This window comes from Bos mutus, chromosome 10, assembly GCF_027580195.1.
Source record: "Bos mutus isolate GX-2022 chromosome 10, NWIPB_WYAK_1.1, whole genome shotgun sequence".
Lineage (NCBI taxonomy): Eukaryota > Metazoa > Chordata > Mammalia > Artiodactyla > Bovidae > Bos > Bos mutus.
Window position 1 is genome coordinate 72,910,916 of NC_091626.1, and position 25,578 is coordinate 72,936,493.

At 39.6% G+C, this 25,578-nt stretch overlaps 1 protein-coding gene across 1 annotated transcript in view; it reads left to right on the top strand.

Moving 5' to 3' along the window:
- FSIP1 (fibrous sheath interacting protein 1) overlaps positions 1 to 25,578 on the top strand; it is a 212,342-nt gene that overhangs the window by 178,015 nt on the left and 8,749 nt on the right. Inside the window, exon 11 of the mRNA XM_005888930.2 lies at positions 11,948 to 12,458. Coding sequence (XP_005888992.1) covers positions 11,948 to 12,458 — 511 coding nt within the window. The remainder of the gene's footprint in view (positions 1 to 11,947; positions 12,459 to 25,578) is intronic.

Below are 25,578 nucleotides of genomic sequence, written 5' to 3' on the forward strand. Positions count from 1 at the left end.
CCCCCCTGACCTTATAGGAGTGCTTGTTTGGGATGGTCCTGTACTGACTGCAGCATTTCTGCCTGCAGGCTAGCCTAGAGAGCGCATGTTGAAGATCCCAGAGACAGGGTTCTAAGATCACCTTCTCCTTAATGGGAAGTTTAGATGATGTCAAGAGAAGTATTTAAAGTTTTAGGGAGGCAGCCCTGTGGGCATACAGAGGTTCTTTAGGTTCTTGTTTTTTGGGCTTTTTTTTTTTTCATTGGAGTTATGGCACCCCACTCCAGTACTCTTGCCTGGAAAATCCATGGACGGAGGAGCCTGGTAGGCTGCAGTCCATGGGGTCGCTAAGAGTCAGACACGACTGAGCAACTTCACTTTCACTTTTCACTTTCATGCATTGGAGAAGGAAATGGCAACGCACTCCAGTGTTCTTGCCTGAAGAATCCCAGGGACGGGGGAGCCTGGTGGGCTGCCGTCTATGGGGTCGCACAGAGTCGGACACGACTGAAGCGACTTAGCAGCAGCAGAGTTGATTAACAATGTTAGTTTCACATGTACAGGTTTCATCAAAGTAATTCAGTTATGCATGCATCTATTCTTTTTCCATTTAGGTTATTACAGAGTATTGAGCAGAGTTCCCTGTGCTATATAGTAGGTCCTTATTGGTTATCTATTTTGATGATACCAAATTTCTCTAACTTGACTCAAGTCCCAGCTGACCTCTGACAAAAGGGTGAGGCTTGATCTGGACTCTGGCCCACATTTAAGCATTTAAGTAGGTAGTGGCCGTCTTGACTTCTGACCCCATCATGACCTCCTCTGACCCAACTTATCTCTACATAGTAAAGATAAACTTCAAACTGAGAGTAGAGAAAACCATGCAAATGATTTTCACAACTGTTACTGTGCAATAAATCAGCAATCTTGCCTAGCAGTGAGACATGGTTGTTTTAAAAGTGACATGCAGGATTTATTTCTCCAGGGAGTGGGGAGTGGGTGGGTGGTCCAGCCCCCTATGACCAGAAAAAAATGCGTTGTGTGCAGGCTTGTCCACCTCATTGCCAACAACGTCCTGGTTAAGCTTTGTTTTGCTGGGAAAATGTAGGGCAGGAGTGCCAGGCTCTTTCCAGCTGTGGAGTTGTATCCCAAGCCTTGTTTCTGCAAAGAAAGTGACAGATGTGTTAAAGAGGGGCCATTCCAATGTCTTGCTCAGTGCAAAGGGAATCTGATTGACGTGGATCTACTGTTTCTATCCTAGAAAATAGCAACTGCTGACAATCCTAAAATGATAGTTTTCCCCCAGAATGGAAAGATGAGAGCTCCCTTTCCCCATCATTGTTTTATGAACCAAAGTTGTGAAGTCGATCTAGCTCTCCATCTGCACCCTTCTGACTATGTCCCCAACTAAAGCTCAGTTCCTGGCCCCTTTTCAAATTGGAGGAATGGAGAATCCCATACCTTGGTTCTAGCTCCTCCCATCCATGCCCACCCTTCCTTTATACACTGGGATTCTGCTGGCATCCCACCCTTCTCATCCTCTTAGAAACAGAAAGCCTGATTTCATGGAGAGCAGCTCTGGTACCAAGGCTGGGAAAAAACCATCACTGAGCGCTCAGGGGCACAGCAGCCTTTCATCGAGCAAACACATCAGGCAAACCCTCTCAGGCCCTGCCTCGCCCAGCCATTTGGGGAAGATAGGTGGCCTGGGCAAGGGCAGTGTCCTGTGCTACATAGTTCCTTTGACATGCAGGCCTTGCGTCAAATCAGGCTTCCAACACCACTGCAACATTCATGAACTCACTTCGGAACCACTTGTCTTGACCTGTTTCACTCTCTGTGTTATTCTGTCCACAGATTCTCCGGCTTCTGACCTGAGGGCTGACTCATTTTCCTGTTTACAACCTTGCCTCAGCCCTCATTCCTAATGTTTTACATAGTTTCTCTGGCAATGACCTTTGCTTTCCTTTTAACTAGAGTTCAGATTCTCTTCTGGCCGGACTACTTCTGAGTATTCTGGGTGAAAATATGCCAGATCTTGCTTGGTCCCCAGGACCTTTGTGACCTCCTGAAGAGTGTTGTACCTGCCAGACTTGCCTCTATGCAGTTGGGGCAGTCTCAGTGTAAGAGAGAAAGAGGGAGGAATAGGAGAAAGAGGAAAGGAGCTAAGGGGAAAGGGAAAGGGAAGTCGCTCAGTCATGTGTGACTCTGCGACCCCGTGGACTGCAGCCTACCAGGCTCCTCCGTCCATGGGATTTTCCAGGCAAGAGTACTGGAATGGGGTGATGAATAAGTTCATTCCTTCTGTGAATTCCTTGGCACTGCATCCTGGTTGATGCAGACATTAAACAGAATACTAATCACTTACCCTCACCATTTTTTTAGACTTTACTCTTAAGAGCCTCAACTAGTGATATAACTCTATTGAGCCTATGTGAGCAGATTGGTGGTATGTCAACTTGCAAATGCTGTTCTGTAGTCCAACTATAAGTCTTACTATTCTATCCCAAGTGATTATTTTCTGACAAGTAATTCTGCTTTTATATCTCAGTGAGCTATTCAATGAATGCTCAGACTGAATGAGATTGGTGAAGTTCAGCAACACCTTGATTCTTAATCCTTTATACTTTATTAAATGTCAGGTCCCTTCTATTGTTTATTTACTTAATAGCAATTTCAAAAGTTGCACAATGATCAATAGATCCCTCTCTGCTCATGCCTTCTTCTTTGGGAAATACCCCTTACCCCAAAACATGGACTTGAATGGCCAAGTTCATACCATGTGACCCTCACCACAGGTGATTGGACGAGTGGTTGAACACTTGAAACTGACATGGGTCAGTCTGTCACCTGGTCAATGACCAACTCAGTTATCTTGCTTAAAAATTTGAGCTAATGGACATAAAGACCATGGTCAGTCATTGGTGGGTGTTAGACTCAACATCATGTCGAGTGCAGGCAAGAGTTAATTCATGCTACCTGGTCAAACTGAGGTTGTGAGAGAGCAGAAACCATTAATAAACAGAGAAAGCTCATTTGGAGAGAGGAGGTTGGATCGAACAAGCAGTTGAGACCACAGGGACTTAGTAAGAGAACAAGATGAAGAAGATGACTTTGGTTCCTGGGGGCTTCTCAGCTCCAGACCCCAAGAGGCCTGTTGATAGTTCATTTCCTGCTTGTTGATGACTTCAGCAAACCATCCATGAGATGACTTCTTAGATCTTTCATCAATACTCACCTCTACTGCCTGAATAAAGAGTTTTCCAGGCAAGCAAAAGCTAAAGGATTAGTTCATCATTCCCTACCTTGTTTTTTTGAGATAAGGATTTCTGTTCCTTGTGGCTAAAAACCTTTGATTACACCACTACTTAGGTGTTGCCAGCAATGGCTGCAACAAAGAGTTGTAAACTTATATATTGGTAATTAAGCAAAAGGTGGAATGTTTTCTAGTTGCTTCTTTTAAAGTAGAACTTGATGTCATTTAAAGCTGTTTACATCCATACTCTTGCTGTTAATCATTTAGGATGTTCCAGTTTTCCACCCTTTTCTCATTTGTGATCATTGTATTGGCTTTATAGGGTGTGTCTTCAGGAACTTAACATTGTGGGCGGGAAAATGCACATCAGACATAAGCTTACATCAAAGGACAAAATTGCCTTTGCTAGTTTATAATGCTTGACTTTCTGGTTATCTGCACCAGAGATGTAATCTTGATTGCCTTGTCAATAAATCCAGTGTGAAATGAGTAGAGATTTTTATGGCTGGGGAAATCCAGTTACAGAGCATAGTATGGGAGGCAGGGATGAGGGTGAGGTAATCCACAGTCTGTGATCCCTCTCCAGCAATTACAAGTTGCACTCCCCATCAGATTGAGCTCCTACATCAAACTGGTGTTTGTATGGGTGGAGAAGTGTAAACAGTGGGCACCCTGGGAATGGAGCTGAGGTTGTCTTTTTTTTTTCCTCCCTGAAATGAACTGAAGGAGAGGACACTGTATAAATCTGGGAAAGATACTAAGCTAGTGTGGGAAATAAAGTCCAAAGTTAAGTGAAATAATCTACAGGAAGAGTTTTTAATATCTGAGGGAATGGACTGAAGAATGAAGCTCAGTTTGGAAAAGGACATGTAGAGAATGGTAGAGGGAGAACTCATTTATAGTGAGAGGCTGTGTAGCCTGGTAGTTAAATATGTAGGCGGACCCAAACTACTTGGATTCAAGTTCCACTACTTACTAGTTGTATGCCCAAGGACAGTTTTCTTAATTTCTTATTGCTTTAGTTCTTCATCTATAAAATGGGAATAGCAATAGTATCTACATAGATTTGTTATGAAGATTTAAGGAATTGATACATGTAAGGTGCATAGGGCAGTATTGGCCCAAAGTAGGTGCTTAGTGAATGCTGGTTATTATTCTGTAAGACATCACCTGGGGTGCCAACAAGACCAGCAAGATGCGTGAGAACTAAGACCACAAGTGGTCTGTAGTATTTTTTTTCTAAGGAGAAAATCGAATACATTTACTCATTGACTCTGGAGTGTGTCTGTTTTGACTAAAACAAGAAAGAAGATCCATAAAAAGGTTACTAAAATGAGGATGGGAAAAGAGGGGCTTTCATAGAAGGAGAGAAAATAGATTGGGCTCTGGTCTGGAAAAATGAAGACTGAAATGCTCTATGGTGAATTTCATAAAGGACAGGAATAGCATGAATAAATAACTTGTTTATGAAATACTGGAAAATTAGAGCTGGCATGAAAGATGAATACTTTGAGGTGAGGACTTGAACAGATGGTTACTTGACTGTGCTTGCACAGTGAGTCATTCAGCTAATGGAGCTCATTAGGTCAGAGTTTCAAAGCAAACTGGATGAAGGATATGGATTATGGCCCCTGCACTATCAAGGGTCATCAGGGATATTTGTTATAAGACCCAGTTTAGTCCCATTCAGCATTTGTAAATAACTTATATTAATGTAGTACTTAGCCATTTCAAAAACTCAGCAGCCTTAATTCATTTGATTCCCACAGTACTGATTTACTGAGCTTAGATCGTGGGCAAGGTTCTGCAGAGAATCAAAAGATGAGAAAGATGGCTTGTGATGGCTTGTGTTGTGTCTGATATAATTACCACTACGAAACACTGTGATGAATTTAATTTAATCTGCAGGCTTAATATACTTGGTTCACTTTTACTTATAATGTTTTGAGACTAGAGGATTTTTCATTATTTTTTGAGTTCAAGATTGGTATTGTGAAGAAATTCAAGAAATACAAGTTCTCTTTTTGTGATATTTTGTCTTCATAAATTCTATCCAGGTCATATTCTGAGGTACAATTGAACATCTCATATTTGTTTTTAATTTTGGAGTAGTTATTCACAGAAAGCACTTTTGTAGCTGAAAGTTAATGCAGAGTTCTTCAGTTCCCTATTTCATAGCTGCATGAAATGGGTCCTTAAGTGACATGAACAAGGTGGGAAAGCTTTGACTAAAGCCCAAGTTCTAGTCTTCTAGGTTTTCTTTCCCATCAAACTGCTTCTCCCAGAGGATCAGGGTGATTGTAGTTGAGCTTATTTATCTGTGTGTATTTGTGTGTGTGTGTATTTGTGTATTTGTGTGTGTGTGTGTGTATTTGTATATGCACGTGCTTAGTTACTTCAGTCATGTCCAACTCTTTGCAACCCTGTTGACTGTAGCCTGTCAAGCTTCTCTGTCCATGGGATTCTCCAGGCAAGAATACTGGAGTGGATAGCCATGCCCTCCTCCACATTTCTGTGCTTTATCTTGGAGCACTCAGGAGTAAATGTACTATGGACCCAGTGAGGCTTAAGCTCCAGAGCCCCTTTCTTGTATGAACCTTGAGTGGGGAGAGGAAGCTAGATTGTAATCAGGAAACATTTCTATATGAGCATTTTTGGTAAATGATCTAAAGAGATAACATAAGAGATGAACTTGATTTTCCAAGCCTCCATTAAGTTGCTGTGATCTTTTCACATTCTAAAGAAAAGAAACTCACTCTTGTACCTATTTTCTATTTGTATTTTTGTATTGTTTTTCTTAAAGAAGTACCTTTCCCCTGCTACAAGATTATATAAATTTCAGGCTCCTTGAAATCTGGATAGGCTTCTGATACCCAAAGATATAGCTGGTTGACATAAGACAAACACCAACAGACATAAAATGAGAAATTGACAGTAACACAATAATAGTAGGAGACTTTCACACCCCACTCGCACCAAGAGACAGATCATCAAAACAGAAAATTAATAGGAAACACAAGTCTTAATATAAATAGTGATGACCAGGGTAACCAAAAATTGTGATTTGACTGTTTTGGTAAAATGGTAGGAAAGAGAAGGGATATTTGAAGTAACAAAGTTCAATCTTTGGCTACTGTTAAAATAAGTCAGCATATAATTGATGTAATAATTATTACAATTATTACAATTATAATTGATGTAATAATACGATGCTACTGTAATAATACAGTAGCATTGTATGATTGATATGAAATGTGAGGTATTGACACAAAACTGATCAATTAGGAAAGAAAACTATTAAGAAACAGTATGAAGTCAATGGCAGGAGAAAACTTCTAAGGAATTAAAAGGGGTTGACTCTGAAAAACAAAACTAAAGAGTGGGGACACAGGGGACAAGGAGCTACCATATTTGCTTAAACATTTAAACAGTTATTTCTTTAGCATTTTATTACTTTGAGAAAATTTAAAGTAACTTAAAACATAAAAATAAAAGTGCTATTCAAAATTTTAAATAAAATTAAAAATAATAATTTGAAATATTAAAATGAAATTCCAACCAGCTCTTTTTTTTCCTTGTATAATATTTTTAATTTTATTTTAAATATTTTATTAAAGGATAATTGCTTTACAGAATTTTGCTGTTTTCTGTCAGACCTCAACATGAATCAGCCACAGGTATACATATATTCCCTATGTTTTGAAATGCCCTCCCATCTCCCTCCCCATCCCACCCCTCTCTGTTGATACAGAGCCCCTGTTTGAGTTTCCTGAGCCATACAGCAAATTCCCGTTGGCTATCTATTTTACATATGATAATGTAAGTTTCCATGTTACTCTTTCCATACATCTCACCCTCTCCTCCCCTCTCTTCATGTCCATATTCTCTATGTCTGTTTCTCCACTGCTGCCCTGTAAATAAATTCTTCAGTACTATTTTTCTAGATTCCATATATGTGCGTTAGAATATGATATTTGTCTTTCTGACTCACTTCACTCTGTATAATAGGTTCTAGGTTCATCCACCCCGTTAGAACTGACTCAAATGCATTCCTTTTTATGGCTGAGTTATATTCCATTGTGTATATGTACCACAATTTCTTTATCCATTCATCTGTCAATGGACATCTAGGTTGCTTCCATGTTCTAGCTATTGTAAAAAGTGCTGCAGTGAACAATGGGATACATGTGTCTTTTTCAATTTTGGTTTCCTCAGGGTATATGCCTATGAGTGGGATTGCTGGGTCATATGGTGGTTTTATTCCTAGTTTTTTAAGGAATCTCCATACCATCTTCCATAAGGGCTCTCTCTATTAATTTACATTCCCACCAACAGTGCAAGAGCATTCCTTTTTCTCCACACCCTCTCCAGCATTTATTGTTTGTAGACTTTTTGATGATGGCCATTCTGACTGGTGTGAGGTGATATCTCATTGTGGTTTTGATTTGCATAAGGGATTGGGGGCAGGAGGAGAAGGGGATGAAAGAGGATGAGATGGCTGGATGGCATCACTGACTCGAGGGGCATGAGTCTGAGTGAACTCCAGGAGTTGGTGATGGACAGGGAGGCCTGGCGTGCTGCGATTCATGGGGTCACAAAGAGTCAAACACGACTGAGCGTCTGAACTGCATCTGAACTGAATAATGAGCGATGTTGAGCATCATTTCATGTGTTAGCCATCTGTATGTCTTCTTTGCAGAAATGTCTGTTTAGGTCTTTTTCCCACTTTTTGATTGGGTTGTTTGTTTTTCTGGCATTGAGTTGCATGAGCTGCTTGTATATTTTGGAAATTAATCCTTTGTCAGATGTTTCATTTGCTATTATTTTCTCCCATTCTGAGGGCTGTCTTTTAACCTTGCTTATAGTTTCCTTTGCTGTGCAAAAGCTTTTACATTAATCAGGTTCCACTTGTTTACTTCTGTTTTTATTTCCTTTACTCTAGGAGGTGGGTCATAGAGGATCTTGCTTTGATTTATGTCATTGAGTGTTCTGCCTGTGTTTCCTCTAAGAGTTTTATAGTTTCTGGTCTTGTATTTAGGTCTTTAATCCATTTTGAGTTTATCTTTGTGTATGGTGTTAGGAAGTGTTCTAATTTCATTCTTTTACATGTAGTTGTCCAGTTTTTCCAGCACCATTTATTGACGAGGCTGTTTGCCCCATTGTGTATTCTTGCCTCCTTTGTCAAATATAAGCTACCCATAGGTGCATGGGTTTATTTCTGGGCTTTCTATCTCATTCCATTGGTCTATATTTCTGTTTTTGTGCCAATACCATAGTGTCTTGAGGACTGTAGCTTTGTAGTATAATCTGAAGTCAGGAATGTTGATTCCTCCAGCTCCATTCTTTATTCTCAAGACTGCTTTGGCTATATGGGGTCTTTTGTGTTTCCATATGAATTGTGAAATTTTTTGTTCTAGTTCTGTGAAAAATGTCATTGGTAATTGGATAGGGATCTATCTCATTGAATCTGTAGATTACATTTGGTAGTATAGTCATTTTCACAATATTGATTCTCCTACCCAGGAACTTGGAATATCTCTCCGTTTATGTCATCTTTGATTTCTTCCAACAGTATCTTATAATTTTCTGTGTACAGTTCTTTTGTCTCCTTAGGTAAATTTATTCCTAGATATTTAATTCTTTTTGTTGAATGGGATTGATTCTTTAATGTCTCTTTCTGATTTTTCATTGTTACTATATAGAAATGCAAGTGATTTCTGTCTGTTGACTTTGTATCCTGCAACTTTGCTAAATTCACTGATTAGCTCTAGTAATTTTCTGATACTTTCTTTAGGCTTTTCTATGTACAGTATCATGTCATCTGCAAACAGTGAGAGCTTTACTTCTTCTTTTCTGATCTGGATTCCTTTTATTTCTTTTTCTTCTCTGAATGCTGTAGCTAGGACTTCCAGAACTATGTTGAATAATAGTGGTGAAAGTGGACACCCTTGTCTTGTTCCTGATCTTAGGGGGAATGCTTTCAGTATGTCATAATTGAGAATAATGTTTGCTGTAGCCTTATCATATATGGCCTTTACTATGGTGAGGTAGGTTCCTTCTATGCCCATTTTTTGAAGAGTTTTAATCATAAATGGGTGCTGAATTTTGTCAAAGGCTTTTTCTGCATCTGTTGAGATTATGGTATGGTTTCTAACCTTTTGATTTGTTAAGGTAGTATATCACATTGATTGATTTGTGTAGATTGAAGAAACCTTGCATTCCTGGAATAAACCCAATTTGATCATGGTGTATGAGCTTTTTGATGTGTTGCTGAATTTTGTTTGCTAAAATTTTGTTGAGGGTTTTTGCATCTATGTTCATCAGTGATATTGGGCTGTAGTTTTCTTTTTTTGTGTTGTCTTTGTCTGGTTTTGGTATCAGGGTAATGGTGGCCTCATAGAATAAGTTTGGAAGTGTTCCTTTCTTCTGCAGTTTTTTGAAACAGCTTTAGAAGGAGAGGCATTAGCTCTTCTCTAAATGTTTGATAGAATTATCCTGTGAAGCCATCTAGTCCTAGGCTTTTGTTTTTTGGGAGATTTTTGATCACAGCTCCAATTTCAGTGCTTGTAAGTAGTATTGTATAGTATCCTTTCTTGTACAACTTTTTTTGTTTGTCATAGAGTTAATAAATATATTATTTTCTTTTGCTTATTTTTCTGTAATCTCTCTGAAAAACTACCTTTCCTTTCTTTTCATATAGCTTCTTGTTTTTTCAGAGTTCACAATTATTTTTCCTTTGACTTAATTTTCTGTGTATCTAGCTAAATAAATCTTTGGAACTTCTAAGCATTTATCCTATCAATATTATTTTGGGACGTGGTCAAACATATCAGATAATCTACGAATTTTCCACCGCCCCCTTTTTTATTTCCTCCCAGAGACCTCCTTCCATATTCCTTCACCCTCTTGCTCCAGGATGGACTGATTTTATTCTAAGGTCTGGAAATTTCATATGTTAAGCCTTTGGTTTGATGTTTGCTGAGGATAACAATCAGTGGACCATTTCTAAATCCTAGCGAATTGTTTATGCATTGCAAGGAATTTTATATAAGCAGTTTTTGAAGGTGTATTTTAGTTATCTGGTATCATATAAGGACTGCTTTCATTTTCTAGCTGTCTAGCTTCACATAGTTGGGTGAAGGAAATGCTGCTAGTAATGGATAAAGTACTACATCTGGATACCTGAAATGTCTAGTGATTAAAAGTAGGATTTGCTAATATATGATACAACTCTTTTTTTTCTTTAGAAAAGCTACAACTCCTATTTTTTTTTGTCATGCACATTAGCCTTAAGGTGAAATACCTGAATTTTGAATCCCAGATGATTATTAAGAATATATTCCCAGATAATTTCTTGTTACTTTTAAACTCTTAATGGTACTTGCCAGTATGAAACTTGGTTTTTAATATATGGAAGTTAAATATAATTTTAAAACATGATATATTTTAAAAGCACGATATGAAGTTCTTTTTACATGCTACTTTTTGTTAGCTACATTAGAGGCATTACACAGTTATGGGGAATTAACTATACTAGTTCCATGATAGCTCCCCACCAATACTTTGTAAATGCAGAATATTCGGTTAATTCTTACTGTGTACTACAGATTAAGACCAATAACATTGTTTTACTTTATTGAAGTAAAAGTTAAAGTCGTTACAAGTCATGATTAGGTTTTCTTATGGGGACTTCTTGTTGTCAGATAATTCACTCCCCTGTAAAGGAGGATTAATGTTATCATAGATAATCTACTATGTAAATCAGGTACAGTGCTAATTCTTTAAAGAAGGAGAATTTTTTTCAGTGTCTTTCAGTATATTTCAATCATGTTCCTTTCCAATCATTGTTGCAATTCAGGTGGCATGCTGTTCAGTTGAATTCTTGTAGAACACATAGCTCTATAATTTTGTTTGATTAATTTTGTTTCCTGAGAACATTACTGGAAGAGAAAAAAAATGTTTTGAAATCTTTACTATCTTGTTTGAAACAATCAATCCTGATAATGTTTACAAACAGAGATAAATGATCAAATCCTCCTCCCAGAGTGCACTGCTGTTGGGATGCCCCTGGCCTCTGTCTAGACCTGTAGCACTGAAGCCACTGCACATCTCAGGATGCATCACCCCCTCTCCCTTCCTTCTCTGTCTTCCGTAGTATTGTCCACTGAAAGCTGTAGACAGACATAGGAGTGGTGAATCCCCAGGGGCAGGTTAATCCACCCTGTTTGCCTGAGTTAAGGAATTGGGTGGTGATAGGGTTCACACCCAGAAATGGAGGAAACAGAGAAACACCAACTAGATATTGTGGCAGAATTTCTTGCTTTCTATCAAAGAAGTGGTTACTTACTAACCCTGCTTGATGCCCCAAGACTTAAAAAATTGAAGGGTTTTTCTAATATCTTCATTTCAGCCCAAGGTTATTACTATATGTGAAGTGTTAGTGGTTAGTTTGGTGCAGTAATTTGTTTCCATCAGTGTCATGGGACTTTTCCTGGATTTTGGTATGTGTGATTGATTCTAAGCTTCTTCTCTAAGTGTGTTGTACATTTCCCCTGCAATTTTGAATGGCTTAAAATGAATGATTGTACTATTTGGGTGTTTTGTGTAAAGGATTTTCTGTTACTTGCATTTATATTGTATTACTGAAAGCTTACCAAAGATAAATGTGTTTACTCATTCAACTAACTGAAAACTTTTGGTTTGTCTTATCAGTTAGATTCAACATCACTTCTCTCTGAGGAACAGTTAAGGTGTCTTCTGGATGAATGCTCGTTCAAACAAAAATCCACAGTTAGACTGTCTCCAGAACAAGAAGAGAAAGACATTGAGGATGTGATACCTGAGTTCCCCCAACTTTCTGGATCTAGTCTCTCTGAGTCATTAAACAGGTCAAAAACAAAGGTTAGAAGCACTGAAGTGGAGGACATAAATGTGCCCAGGAATGTAGAATGTGCAACATCCAGAGGCTACTTTCTCACCAAAGCCTTGACTGGGCATCACATGTCACCAGCTCTTCTCCTTGAAGCAGAGAATGTGAAATGCCTTCAGTTTTCTGAGGACAAGGTTATTAGTGATGCAGAAGACTACTTTATGTCTAAGACTCTGGGCATCGGGAGACTGAAAAGGCCCTCTTTCTTGGACGATCCGCTGTATGGCATCAGTGTGAGCCTTTCATCTGAAGACCAACATGTGAAACTCAGCCCTCCAGAGAAACTCAAACCAGGTGAGGCTTGGAGAATACGCTGAAAATAATCTTTACTAAAACCTCAATATAAAGGTAATACAGTTCAAAATATAGTAGGATAAGGAGGTATCCTTGAATGTCACAGATGGGTCAATTAAGAGCATGCTAACATAAGAACATATTTTTAATGTTTCTATCAGATCATTGTTGGGATTAGTACTTTTACAAAATACGTTATTTTTAATAACTAATGCCATTATTAGTTATGGTAGTTATGGTTATCCAGAAAGCAGTGTTGATTTCAGAAGAAAAGAGAAATTAGTTTGAATGGCTACAAATAATTTGAGTAGATTTGCTTAGTATTTTAGCTTCCAGATATCAGTGGTGAATATTTGTTCCGAGGAATGAATTCGTGGAATGCTGTGTATCATTGTGGTTTTGTTAGTTTTGGTATACAAACTTCCCCTCCCAGCTACTTGTATATTGTCAGTTTTTTTTTTTTTTTTTGATCGAGTGTTGCATCTTACCAATGGTACAAAATACCAATACTACGGGCAGTTTTTTGGATATAAACAAATATTCAATTACTTATGTTACAGGTCTAACATGGTCTGTGTTATATTTGTTGAGTTTATAAACTCAAACTTTGAAGTTAAATAGCTTCAACTTTTGCTCTCATATAGGTTAAAATATATTTCCTATTACCTATTAAATCTATAATCTATTAATTCTGAACTAACTCCTTAGCCCTGTATTTCTAACTGCCATCTGGATATGAACTCAAACTAATTTCCTCATCCTTCCCTCTCAACTCAGATTTTCCTCTTGACTTCCATTTCCTCAATCATCCAGGCTTAAAATGTGAGTCATCATTGATTCTTCCCTTTGCCTCGCTTCCCACTTCCAGTCTTCAAATCTTGTTTGTTCTGCTTCTGCACTGTCTCCCATGTCCATCACTCCCTTGCTGTTCCTGCCCTCTCAGCTGGATCAGTGCAGGAACCTGATCAGGTATGCCTGCTCTGCTGTCTCTTCTCCTGCCATTGTCAGCCACCTAAACTTATTCCCCCAAAGTACAACTTTGATGAACATACTCTCCAGCTCAAAAAGCTTCCATGGCTCTCCTCTGTCTGTTAATGAAATTTGCATTCCTTTACTTGCTGTTCAAGGCCTTCAGAATCTGACCTGAAGTTGTCTTCATAACCAGTCTCTATGTAGTGCCTTAAATGTTATTCAGGTTATATAGCTAATTTGGGCTCAGGAGGTACAGTGCTGTCTATGTTGCTCAAGTCTATTTCTTCTCAGGAATGTGCAGGTGTACCTTCAATGGTAGTTGAATTCTAACCCCAGCCTGTCAATGTAACCTTCCCTGCTCCTCTCTTTTAAAAGTTTTACTTCTCTTCTGAATGTCCAAGGGTATCAGTCCCCTATCACATCATTTTATACACAGTCTCACATTGTTAGGCACACACACCCATATACTCTTCCTTAGAACTATGTAACCTTTTTGAGGACAGAGGTCCTATCTTCTGATTCATTGTTAAATCTTCTCTGATGTCCAACGTGCTGCCTTACATCAGTTCAGTTCAGTTGAGTTGCTCAGTCGTATCTGACTGTTTGCGACCCCATGAATCGCAGCACGCCAGGCCTCCCTGTCCATCACCAACTCCCAGAGTTCACTCAGACTCACGTCCATGGAGTCAGTGATGCCATCCAGCCATCTCATCCTCTGTCATCCCCTTCTCCTCCTGCCCCCAATCCCTCCCAGCATCAGAGTCTTTTCCAATGAGTCAACTCTTCGAATGAGGTGGCCAAAGTCCTGGAGTTTCAGCTTTAGCATCATTCCTTCCAAAGAAATCCCAAGGCTGATCTCCTTCAGAATGGACTGGTTGGATCTCCTTACAGTCCAAGGGACTCTCAAGAGTCTAAATCAAGTGCCTGTTTAATAAATAAAGGAATTTAAATTATCCAGGTTTAGACGTGTGAGTGCGTGCTAGGTTGCTTCAGTCATGTCCGACTCTTTGAGACACTGTGGACTGTAGCCCATCTGGCTCCAGGAATTCTCCAGGCAAGAATACTGGAGTAGGTTGCTGTATCCTCCTCCAGGTGATCTTCCCAACCCAGGGATCAAACTCACCTCTCTTACATCTCCTGCATTGACAGGCAGGTTCTTTACCATTAGCACCATCTGGGAATCCCTAGTTTTAGTATAATACACTGAAAATGCAGTTCAAATTTATTCTTCGCATTATGAATGAAAGCACGTGGTATTGCTTAAGAATTATGCAAGCCTGATATTCTATATAAAGATTTGGAACTTTTTTCTTTTTTCTTTTTTTAGTGAAATTCCACAAACTATACTCTTTTTACCTAGCAACAGAGTTTACTTACAACAGATAATTCAGTTAAATGAGTGTGGGCTGTCTTCTCCCACTAACCTTCTTCACTTAACAAATAGACTGTAAAAACTTTGTTCTACTCTAAAATTGCAGTGTATTTTTCTCTTTGGACAAAAAGGTTTTATTAGGAAGAAAGTATTGGGATTTCTTTTTTGTCAACTGTAATCAAAACTTATTCAGGTGGGTATGATGATTTATTGTGTATGGGGTCTCATTCTCATGAAATCAGTATGTGGGGGTTGAGAAGAGTATTTTACTGGGATATGACACTACTTCCATGTGAATGTCAGTCACACTGATGTACATCTGTCGCCAAGTGGAGCATGAAAATATGGAATGAACTAGAATTTAAGAGCCTGGTAGGCTGCATTCCATGGGGTCGCTAAGAGTCGGACACGACTGAGCGACTTCACTTTCCCTTTTCACTTTCATGCATTGGAGAAGGAACTGGCAACCCACTCCAGTGTTCTTGCCTGGAGAATCCGAGGGACGGTGGAGCCTGATGGGCTGCCGTCTATGGGGTCGCACAGAGTCGGACACGACTGAAGTGACTTAGCAGCAGCAGCAGCAGAATTTAATGTGACATAATGGAAAGAAGTTATGGTGATTTACCTTTAACTTCTGAAAACATGCCTCTGATGGCTCTAGATATTCCTAGTATTTTACTAAAACAACCTTGTGATTATGGAGGTTTAAGATAGAATAGATGTGAATATATGAACCATATTTTACTTTCTGTTTATTACATGATAAACTTTAAGGAATAAATCCTACATTATTATTTTGGATGCTTGTCAGCCTATCTGAACCTGGGAATTTTTCTTTTACTGACCTCAATATTTACAATTATTAAAATAACTTGCTAATCAATTTATTCTAAAATACCAAATTGGACATTATGTGATTTATGCAAAAGTGAACCCCAAAAGTAAATGCTAAACCAGTTTTCCTGGGAAAAAGTTTTTTAAAGATGTAATTATAATGAGAAATTACAGTGTATTCAGCTGTTATGTTATATTCCCTCTCTTTCTCAGGAAATAGATATGTGTGAATACATGATTCAGATGAGATTTCTGTAAGCAGACAGGAAGAAAATAAGAAGAATCATTCATCATTTTCTCTTTAAGTAGCAAATATATTGTTTTATTTTCCTACATGAACTGAGGTCTGTTATGAATTTTAAAATTCTGCTTCTAAAAGATAGAGTCAGATAAAACTTCAGTTCAGTACTCAGTCGTGTCTGACTCTTTGTGACCCCATGACCTGCAGCATGCCAGGCCTCCCTGTCTATCACCAACTCCCGGAGTTTACCCAAACCCATGTCCATTGAGTCGGTGATGCCATCCAACCATCTCATCCTCTGTTGTCCCCTTCTTCTCCTGCCCTCAATCTTTCCCAGCATCATGGTCTTTTTAAATGAGTCAGCTCTTTGCATCAGGTGGCCAAAGTACTGGAGTTTCAGCTTCAGCATCAGTCCTTCCAGTGAACACCCAGGACTGATCTCCTTTAGGATGGACTGGTTGGATCTCCTTGCAGTCCAAGGGACTCTCAAGAGTCTTCTCCAACACCACAGTTCAAACGCATTGGGGTCCACATCTAGTGACACTGAGGACCGATTTCAGTTGTGGTATTGAAGATAAGGATTTGCTTCACAGATGTATTAGAGGTTTCCAGTGTGAAGTACCTCATTTTGGGGGAAGTGTGGTTGATTTACAATATTGGTTTCAGGTGTGTAGCATGGTGAGTCAATATTTTTGCATATTATACTCTATTAGTGGTTATTACAAGATAATGTCTAGAATTCCCTGTGCTATATAATATATTTTTGTTGCTTATCTATTTTACATGTAGTAGTTTGTATCTCTTCATCACATATCACTAACTTACCCCTTCCCCTTCCCTCTCCCCTCTGGGAACCATTAATTTGTTTTCTCCGTGTGTGAGTCAGTTTCTGTTTTGCTGTATACATTGATTTGTATTATCTTTTAGATTCCACATGGAATTGATATTATACAGTATTTGTCTTTCTTTCTCTGACTTAAGTATAATATACTCCAAGTTCATTTGTATTGCTGTAAATGGTAGAATTTCATTCTTTTTATGGCTGAATAATATTCCATCATTGGAGAAGGCAATGGCACCCCACTCCAGTCCTCTTGCCTGGAAAATCCCATGGATGGAGGAGCCTGGTAGGCTGCAGTCCACGGGCTCGCGAAGAGTTGGACACGACTGAGCAACTTCACTTTCACTTTTCACTTTCATGCATTGGAGAAGGAACTGACACCCCACTCCAGTGTTCTTGCCTTGAGAATCCCAGGGACGGGGGAGCCTGGTGGGCTGCCATCTATGGGGTCGCACAAGGTTGGACACAATTGAAGTAACTTAGCAGCAGCAGCAGCAGCAGCAATATTCCATTGTAGGTAGGTAGGTAGATAGATGTGTCACTTTTTATGCATTTTTCTGTTGATGGTCACTTGGATTGCATCCATATTTTGACTATTGTAAATAGTACTGTTAAGAACTTTGGGATCCATGTGTTTTTTTGAATTAGTCTTTTCATTTTTTTTTTTTTTTTTCCTGAGTATAGAACCAGGAGTGGAATTCCTGGATCATATGGTAGTTCTCTTTTTAGTTTTTTGAGGAAACTACATATGGTTTTCCACAGTAAATGTACCAATTTACATTCCCACAGACAGTGTACAAGGGCCCCTTTATTCCACATCCTCTCTAACATGTGTTATTTGTAGACTTTTGGATGATAGCCATTCTGACAGTTGTGAGGTGATATCACATTTTGTTTTGATTTGCATTTCTCTGACAATTACAGTGTTGAATATCTTTTTTATGTGCCTGTTAGTCATCTGCATGTCCTCTTTGGAAAAATGTCTATCAAGATCTTCTGTTCATTTTTTGATTGGGTTGTTTTTTTGATATTGAGTTATATTAACTGTTTATATATTTTAGATATTAAACCCTTGTTAGTCATATCATTTGCAAATATTTTCTCCTATTCTGCAGGTTGTTTTTTTGTTTCACTGATGGCTTCTATTGTTGCACAAAAGCTTTGGAGTTAAGTTAGATTCTGTTTGTTTATTTTTGCTTTTATTTCTTTTGCCTTAGGCTACAGACTAAAAAAAGTTACTACAACTTATGTCAAAAAATGTTATGCCTATTTTGTCTTCTAAGAGTTTTATGGTTTCAGTTGTTGCATTTATGCCTTTAATCTGTTTTGAGTTTATTTTTGTATATGTTGTGAGGAAATGTTGTAACCTCATTCTTTTACATGTAGTTGCCCAGTTTTCCCAGCACCACTTATTAAAGAGAGATTTTTCTCTCCATTGCATATTCTTGCCTTCTTTGTCATAGATGAATCGACCATAGGTGCATTGGTTTATTTCTGGGCTCTCTGTTCATTCCACTGATCTACATGCCTGTTTTTCTGCCAGTACCATGCTGTTTTGATTTCTGTAGCTCTGTGGTATAGTTTAAAGTCTAAAAGGGTTATACATCCAGCTTTGTTCTTATTTTTTCTCAAGATTGCTTTGGCAATTTGGGGTCTTTTGTGGTTCCATATAAATTTTAGGATTATTTGTTCTAGTTCTGTGGAAAATGGAAAATGTCATGGGTATTTTGATAAGTCAGAGAAGGCAATGGCACCCCACTCCAGTACTCTTGCCTGGAAAATCCCATGGATGGAGGAGCCTGGTAGGCTGCAGTCCATGGGGTCGCTAGGAGTCAGACACGACTGAGCGACTTCACTTTCACTTTTCACTTTCATGCATTGGAGAAGGCAATGGCAACCCACTCCAGTGTTCTTGCCTGGAGAATCCCAGGGACGGGGGAGCCTGGTGGGCTGCGGTCTATGGGGTCACACAGACTCGGACACGACTGAAGCGACTTAGCAGCAGCAACAGCAGCAGCAGCAGCATTTTGATAAGTATTGCATTAAATCTGTAGATTGCATAGGGTAGTATGGCCATTTTAACAATATTAATTCTTCCAATCCAAGAGCACAGGATAATTTTCCATTTCTGTGTATCTTCTTCAATTTCTTATATAAATGTTTTATAGTTTTCAGAGTATAGGTCTTCTACCTCCTTGGTTAAGTTAATTCCTACATATTTTATTCTTTTTGATGTGATTTTAAAAGAGATTGGTTTTAAAAGGGAAAATTTTCTTTTTCTGATAGTATTATTGGTATATGGAAAAACAATAGACTTCTGTGTATTAACCTTATATCCTGTTCTCTTGTTGAATCTATTTATTAGTTCTAATGGGTTTTAGGTAGAGAATTTAGAGTTTTCTATATAAAGTATCATGTCATCTACAAATATGACTTTTACTTCTTCCCTTCCCTTTTGTTATCTTTATAAAAAAACAGCTCTTGGTTTCATTGATCTTTTCTAATTTTTTGCCCCTATTTATTTCTTCTTTGATTTTTATTATCTCCTCCTTTCTGAGCTGACTCTGCTGCTTTTAAGTGTCTGTTTTTCCCTCTCCCTGTTCAAAACTCTTGCCCCAGAGAAGGGGGCTGCTGAAATAAGTAAGGTCCATGCACAGGCAGAAGTCTGATGTGCTACTTATGGAGGCAACCGTGTCTTTGCTCAGATGCAGGCTCGAGTGCTAGTAACCTTTGTACCTCACAACTGATCACTGCCCCCAGCTTCTACCACCCCTGCCCTGTGGTGGAACCATTCTCCAGGGCTGACTGGGGCCCATGTGGAGTCTTGATGTGTATCAGGAGGTGAGTTGTGGTGGAGCAATTGCTGTCAGAGATCTGAGCAGTTTCTGAGATTCCATTTGAGTAAATGCCAACAGTGGCAACTGCCGTCCCACCCAGACTCCACCTCAGGACTGGGTTACCTCTGTGTCCTACAGTTGAGTTGTTTCTTGGTCATGGGCACCTCAGATTCAGTGCCATGGTGTGGCATGGGGTGAGCAGGCTGGAGCTTCGGCTGGGGCACATGGCGAGGGAGGTGTGGAAAACCAGCTGCTCCTAGAGCAAATGTCTCTCTGTCCTGCCTTAGGCCTAGCCAGTGTGTATGCACTCCTTATATGAACAGTCTAAGCTTCCCACAACCCTTCTAATTGTTCCAGAGGTCCTCCAACAAGCCAAGGGGCTTATCTCCCCTCTGTAAGACCCCAGACTGGAGCACCCGACCTATTGCTTGAATTGCTCACTCTCCAGGGCAGGTGTCTGCTTGAGTAATCTCCATTTTCATCTGAATCCTCTCCCAGGGGCCCAGGTCCTGTCCCGATTGCTTTTCTTCCCTTCCTAATTCTGTGTGTATCTTTCTTATAGCCTTGACTGTATGAGTCCTGCCAGTTTGTTTTCAGAGAGAACTGTTTCACATTAGATGTGTTTTTGACATGTTTGTGAGCTTCATGTCCTTTCACTCTGCCTTTCTGTCCTTTCACTTGCTTGCCCCCTCCTAAAATACTTCATTTTTCATTCTGCGCTTTAAGCTTAGTGGTAACTACTGTTATTTGACTTTTTGGATATAATGTCTAATAAATTCAGTGTTACACTCACCTACTGTTGGGGTTTCAGAAGACCGATAAATAGCGTCTTCTCTTCCCCACTCCTATCAAACCAACTGAGAGATGTATAGATTCTGACAAATGAAGATTAGGAGGTTGGCTTTATTGCTGATGAAAAGTAGGGGATTGATGCCACCTGGGTAGGTAGCCAAATGGTCTTTTGGATGTTATGACCTCAAGATAAACCTACATACTCACTCTGGCAAAGGTGAAAATCATCAAGCCTCACCTATGGAGACCTGTCCATGTGGATCAGTAGTACAGAGGAGCAAAGGGCACCCTGGCAGAGAATGGTGACCCCCTTGGAGAGAGGAATGAGTTGAGCATACTGTTTCTTCCACTAGACTCACCAGTCAGATAACTGGCTGTTCTTTCCCATGGTGGGGGTGAAGCTGGATGCATCCCCACTGAAAGTTCCCCCACATGGAAGTGTGAGAGGAGTAAGTGGTCTTTGATCACATCAACCACGGAGACACTGCCAGGTATGCTAGTGCTGCAGGTCTGTGGTTAGTCTAGTACTTAATCAAAGCTTCTTATGCTGAATTGACTTCTAGATAATCAAAAAGGCATCTGTGCATGTACAGTTTTTTTTTTTCTAATCAAGCGCTTGAGCTGCTTATGAACAAATTCATGTAACTAAGAGGAAAATATGATTGGCAAATAACAAAGATAGAGTAAGGCATAAAAGGACACAAAGTCAATCACATAGTAAAAAAGGGGGACAAGACTACACTAATTTTTCAAGGGAAACAGTGAAATTTCCCATAGGACGGACCTATTTATTGAATAATGTTTTTTAAAATTTCTATAACAAATGTAACAGTGAATCAGATAGGGTTATTTTTAACATAACACCATTAAATGAAAACTAAGGAGACCAACTGTCTTGGTTTGCTCAGGAGTGTCCTGATTTTACACTGAATGTCCCTTGTCTTGGGTAACCCTCAATCTCTGGCAAACTGGGAAGGTTGGTCACTCTAAATTAAAACTGAGAACATAAAATCAAGGAGAAAATTAATTACTCAAAGGATAAAGTTAACAGAGTCCAGCTAAGTATCAGGATGAGCAGAGATGTCTGGCTCAACCACCCACCAGCATGATTGGTTTAGGGGTTAGGAATATGGGCTGTGAGTGAGACAGACCTCCTTTTGAATCTTTGCTTGACTTTTAACAGATGATCTTGTGCAAGTTACTTAATCTCTCTCTCCTCTCTACCTTGGTTCCCTTATCTATAAGATAAATGGCTTTAGTACTTATCCTCTAGGATTGTAATAAGAATCAAATGAGAAAATTCACATAAAATGATTAGTGCAGTGATTGGACTTGGCTGGCCTACATAGTACTTAACATTTCATCAGATTTCTCATAAAAGCCTAGATTTCTGACTTTTCTAGCAAATCAGCAGGTCTTACACTTGGGGAGGAGAGCCGGATAGCAAATATTCCCCTTAGGAGCATGTACTCTGCTAGAAAACGTGGCCGCATTTGGCCCTCTCTACTTCATGTGCTTGACCCTTTGGGGCCATATGATATCCATCCCATGTTATAAGCCTTTGTTGCTTAGAATATTGTCCAATTACTGGAGCGTTGTTAGAAGTTCAGGGCCTAAGGCCCCACCCCAAGCCTACTGAAACAAAATTTGCACTTTAATAAGCTCCCCTGTGATAATTACAGTGAAGTTTGAGAAGCTCTGTTACAAACCACTAGAACATTATTCCTAACCAGGATGAATGTAGAGATCATCTGGGAATTTTTTTACTTGTCTGTTTTACGCAACCCACTCCAGTGTTCTTGCCTGGAGAGTCCCAGGGACAGGGGAGCCTGGTGGGCTGCCACCTATGGGGTCGCACGGAGTCGGACATGACTGAAGCAACTTAGCAGCAGCAGCAGCAGCCAAGGTACTAGCCAGACTTATTAAAATCAGGCTTCCTGGTGTGGAGTGCTCAATCTGTCAAATTAATGCAAGTGACCGATTTTGCCCTGCATATTGAGAAATATGGCATTCAGTTTATATATAAGAAAACTAATTACATTATCCTATTAGGGTCCTCAGATAGAACAAGTTCTCAGTTCAGTTCAGTTCAATCACTTAGTCACGTCCAACTCTTTGTGACCCCATGGATTACAGCATGCCAGGCCTCCCTGTCCATCACCAACTCCTGGAGTTTATTAAAACTCATGCCCATTGAATCAGTGATGCCATCCAACCATCTCTTCCTCTGACATCCCCTTCTCCTTCTGCCTTCAATCTTTCCCAGCATCAGGGTCTTTTCCAATGAGTCAGTTCTTCACATCAGGTGGTCAAAGTATTGGAGTTTCAGCTTTAGCATCATTCCTTCCAAAGAAATCCCAGGGCTGATCTCCTTCAGAATGGACTGGTTGGATCTCCTTGCAGTCCAAGTGACTCTCAGGAGTCTTCTGCAACACCACAGTTCAAAAGCATCAATTGTTCGGCACTCAGCTTTCTTTATAGTCCAACTCTCACGTCCATACATGACTACTGGAAAAACCACAGCTTTGACTAGATGAACCTTTGTTGGCAAAGTAATGTCTCTGCTTTTTAATATACTGTCTAGGTTGGTCATAACTTTTCTGCCAAGGAGCAAGTGTCTTTTAATTTCATGGCTGCAGTCACCACCTGCAGTGATTTTGGAGCCCAAAAAAATAAAGTCTGACACTGTTTCCACTGTTTCCCCATCTACTTCCCATGAAGTAATGGGACCAGTTGCCATGATCTTAGCTTTCCGAATGTTGAGCTTCAAGCCAACTTTTTCACTCTCCTCTTTCACTTTCATCAAGAGGTTTTTTAGTTCCTCTTCACTTTCTGCCATAAGGGTGGTGTCATCTGCATATCTGAGGTTATTGATATTTGTCCCGGCAATCTTGATTCCAGCTTGTGCTTTTTCCAGCCCAGCGTTTCTTATGATGTACTCTGCATATATGTTAAATAAGCAGGGTGACAATATACAGCCTTCATGTACTCCTTTTCCTATTTGGAACCAGTCTGTTGTTCCATGTCCAGTTCTAACTGTTGCTTCCTGACTTGCATACAGATTTCTCAAGAGGCAGGTCAGGTGGTCTGGTATTCCCATCTCTTTCAGAATTTTCCAGTTTGTTGTGATCCACATAGTCAAAGGCTTTGGCATAGTCAATAAAGCAGAAATAGATGTTTTTCTGGAAGTCTCTTGCTTTTTTGATAATCTAGTGGATGTTGGCAATTTGATCTCTGGTTCCTCTGCCTTTTCTAAATCCATCTTGCTCTGGAAGTTGATAGTTCATGTAGTGTTGAAGCCTGGCTTGGAGGATTTTGAGCATTACTTTGCTAGTGTGTAAGATGAGTGCAATTGTGCAGTAGTTTGAGCATTCTTTGGCATTGCCTTTCTTTGAGATTGGAATGAAAACTGACCTTTGCCAGTCCTGTGGCCACTGCTGAGTTTTCCAAACTTGCTGGCATACTGAGTGCAGCACTTCACAGCATCATCTTTTAGGATTTGCAATAGCTCAACTGGAATTCGATCACCTCCACTAGCTTTGTTCGTAGTGATGCTTTCTAAGGCCCACTTGACTTTTCATTCCAGTATGTCTGGCTCTAGGTGAGTGATCACACCATCGTGATTATCTGGGTCATGAAGATCTTTTTTGTATAGTTCTTCCATGTATTCTTGCCACCTCTTCTTAACATCTTCTGCTTCTGTTAGGTCCATACTATTTCTGTCCTTTATGGAGCCCATCTTTGCATGAAATGTTCCCTTGGTATCTCTAATTTTCTTGAAGAGATTTCTAGTCTTCCGCATTCTATAGTTTTCTTCTATTTCTTTGCACTGATCACTGTGGAAAGCTTTCTTATCTCTCCTTGCTATTCTTTGGAACTCTGCATTCAAATGGATATATCTTTCCTTTTCTCCTTTGCCTTTTACTTCTCTTCTTTTCACAGCTATTTGTAAGGCCTCCTCAGACAACCATTTTGCCTTTTTGGGTTTCTTTTTCTTGCGGATGGTCTTGATCCCTGTCTCCTGTTTAGTATATCACAAACCTTGGTCCATAGTTCCTCAGGCACTATGTCTATCAGATCTAATCCCTTGAATCTATTTCTACCTTCCACTGTATAATCATAAGGGATTTGATGAAGGTCATACCTGAATGATCTAGTGGGTTTCCCTACTTTCTTCAGTTTAAGTCTGAAGTTGGCAATAAGGGGTTCATGATCTGAGCCACAGTCAGCTCCCAGTTTGTTCTTTCTAACTGTATGGAGCTTCTTGAAAAGAATATAATCAATCTGATTTCAGTGTTGACCATCTGGTGATGTCCATGTGTAGAGTCTTCTCTTGTTTTGTGGAAAGAGGGTGTTTGCTATGACCGGTGTGTTCTCTTGGCAAAACTCTGTTAGCCTTTGCCCTGCTTCATTTTGTACTCCAAGGCCAAATTTGCCAGTTACTCCAGGTATTTCTTGACTTCCTACTTTTGCATTCTAGTCCCCTATAATGAAAAGGACATCTTTTTTGGGTGTTAATTCTAGAAGGTCTTGTAGGTATTCATAGAACCATTCAATTTCAGCTTCTTCAGCCTTACTGGTCTGGGCATAGACTTGGATTACTGTGATATTGAATGGTTTGCTTTGGAAATGAACAGAGATCATTCTGTTTTTGAGATTGCATCCAAGTACTGCATTTCAGACTCTTTTATTGATTATGAGGGCTACTCCATTTCTTCTAAGGGATTCTTGCCCACAGTAGTAGATATAGTGGTCACTGAGTTAAATTCACCCATTCCAGTCCATTTTAGTTCACTGATTCCTAAAATGTTGATGTTCACTCTTGCCATATCTTGTTTGATCACTTCCAATTTGTCTTGTTTCATTCCAAGTGCACCTAACATTCCAAGTTCTTATGCAATATTGTTCTTTACAGCATTTGACTTTACTTCTATCACCAGTCACATCTACAACTGGGTGTTCTGCTTTGGCTCCCTCTCTTCATTCTTTATGCAGTTATATCTCCACTGATCTCCAGTAGCATATTGGCACCTACCAACCTGGGGAGTTCATCTTTCAGTGTCCTATCTTTTTGCCTTTTCATACTGTTCATAGGGTTCTCAAGGCAAGAAAACTGAAGTGGTTTGCCATTCTCTTCTCCAGTGGACCATGTTTTGTCAGAACTCTCCACCGTGACCCACCCATCAGTCTTGGATGTCCCTACATGGCATGGCTCATAGTTTCACAGAATT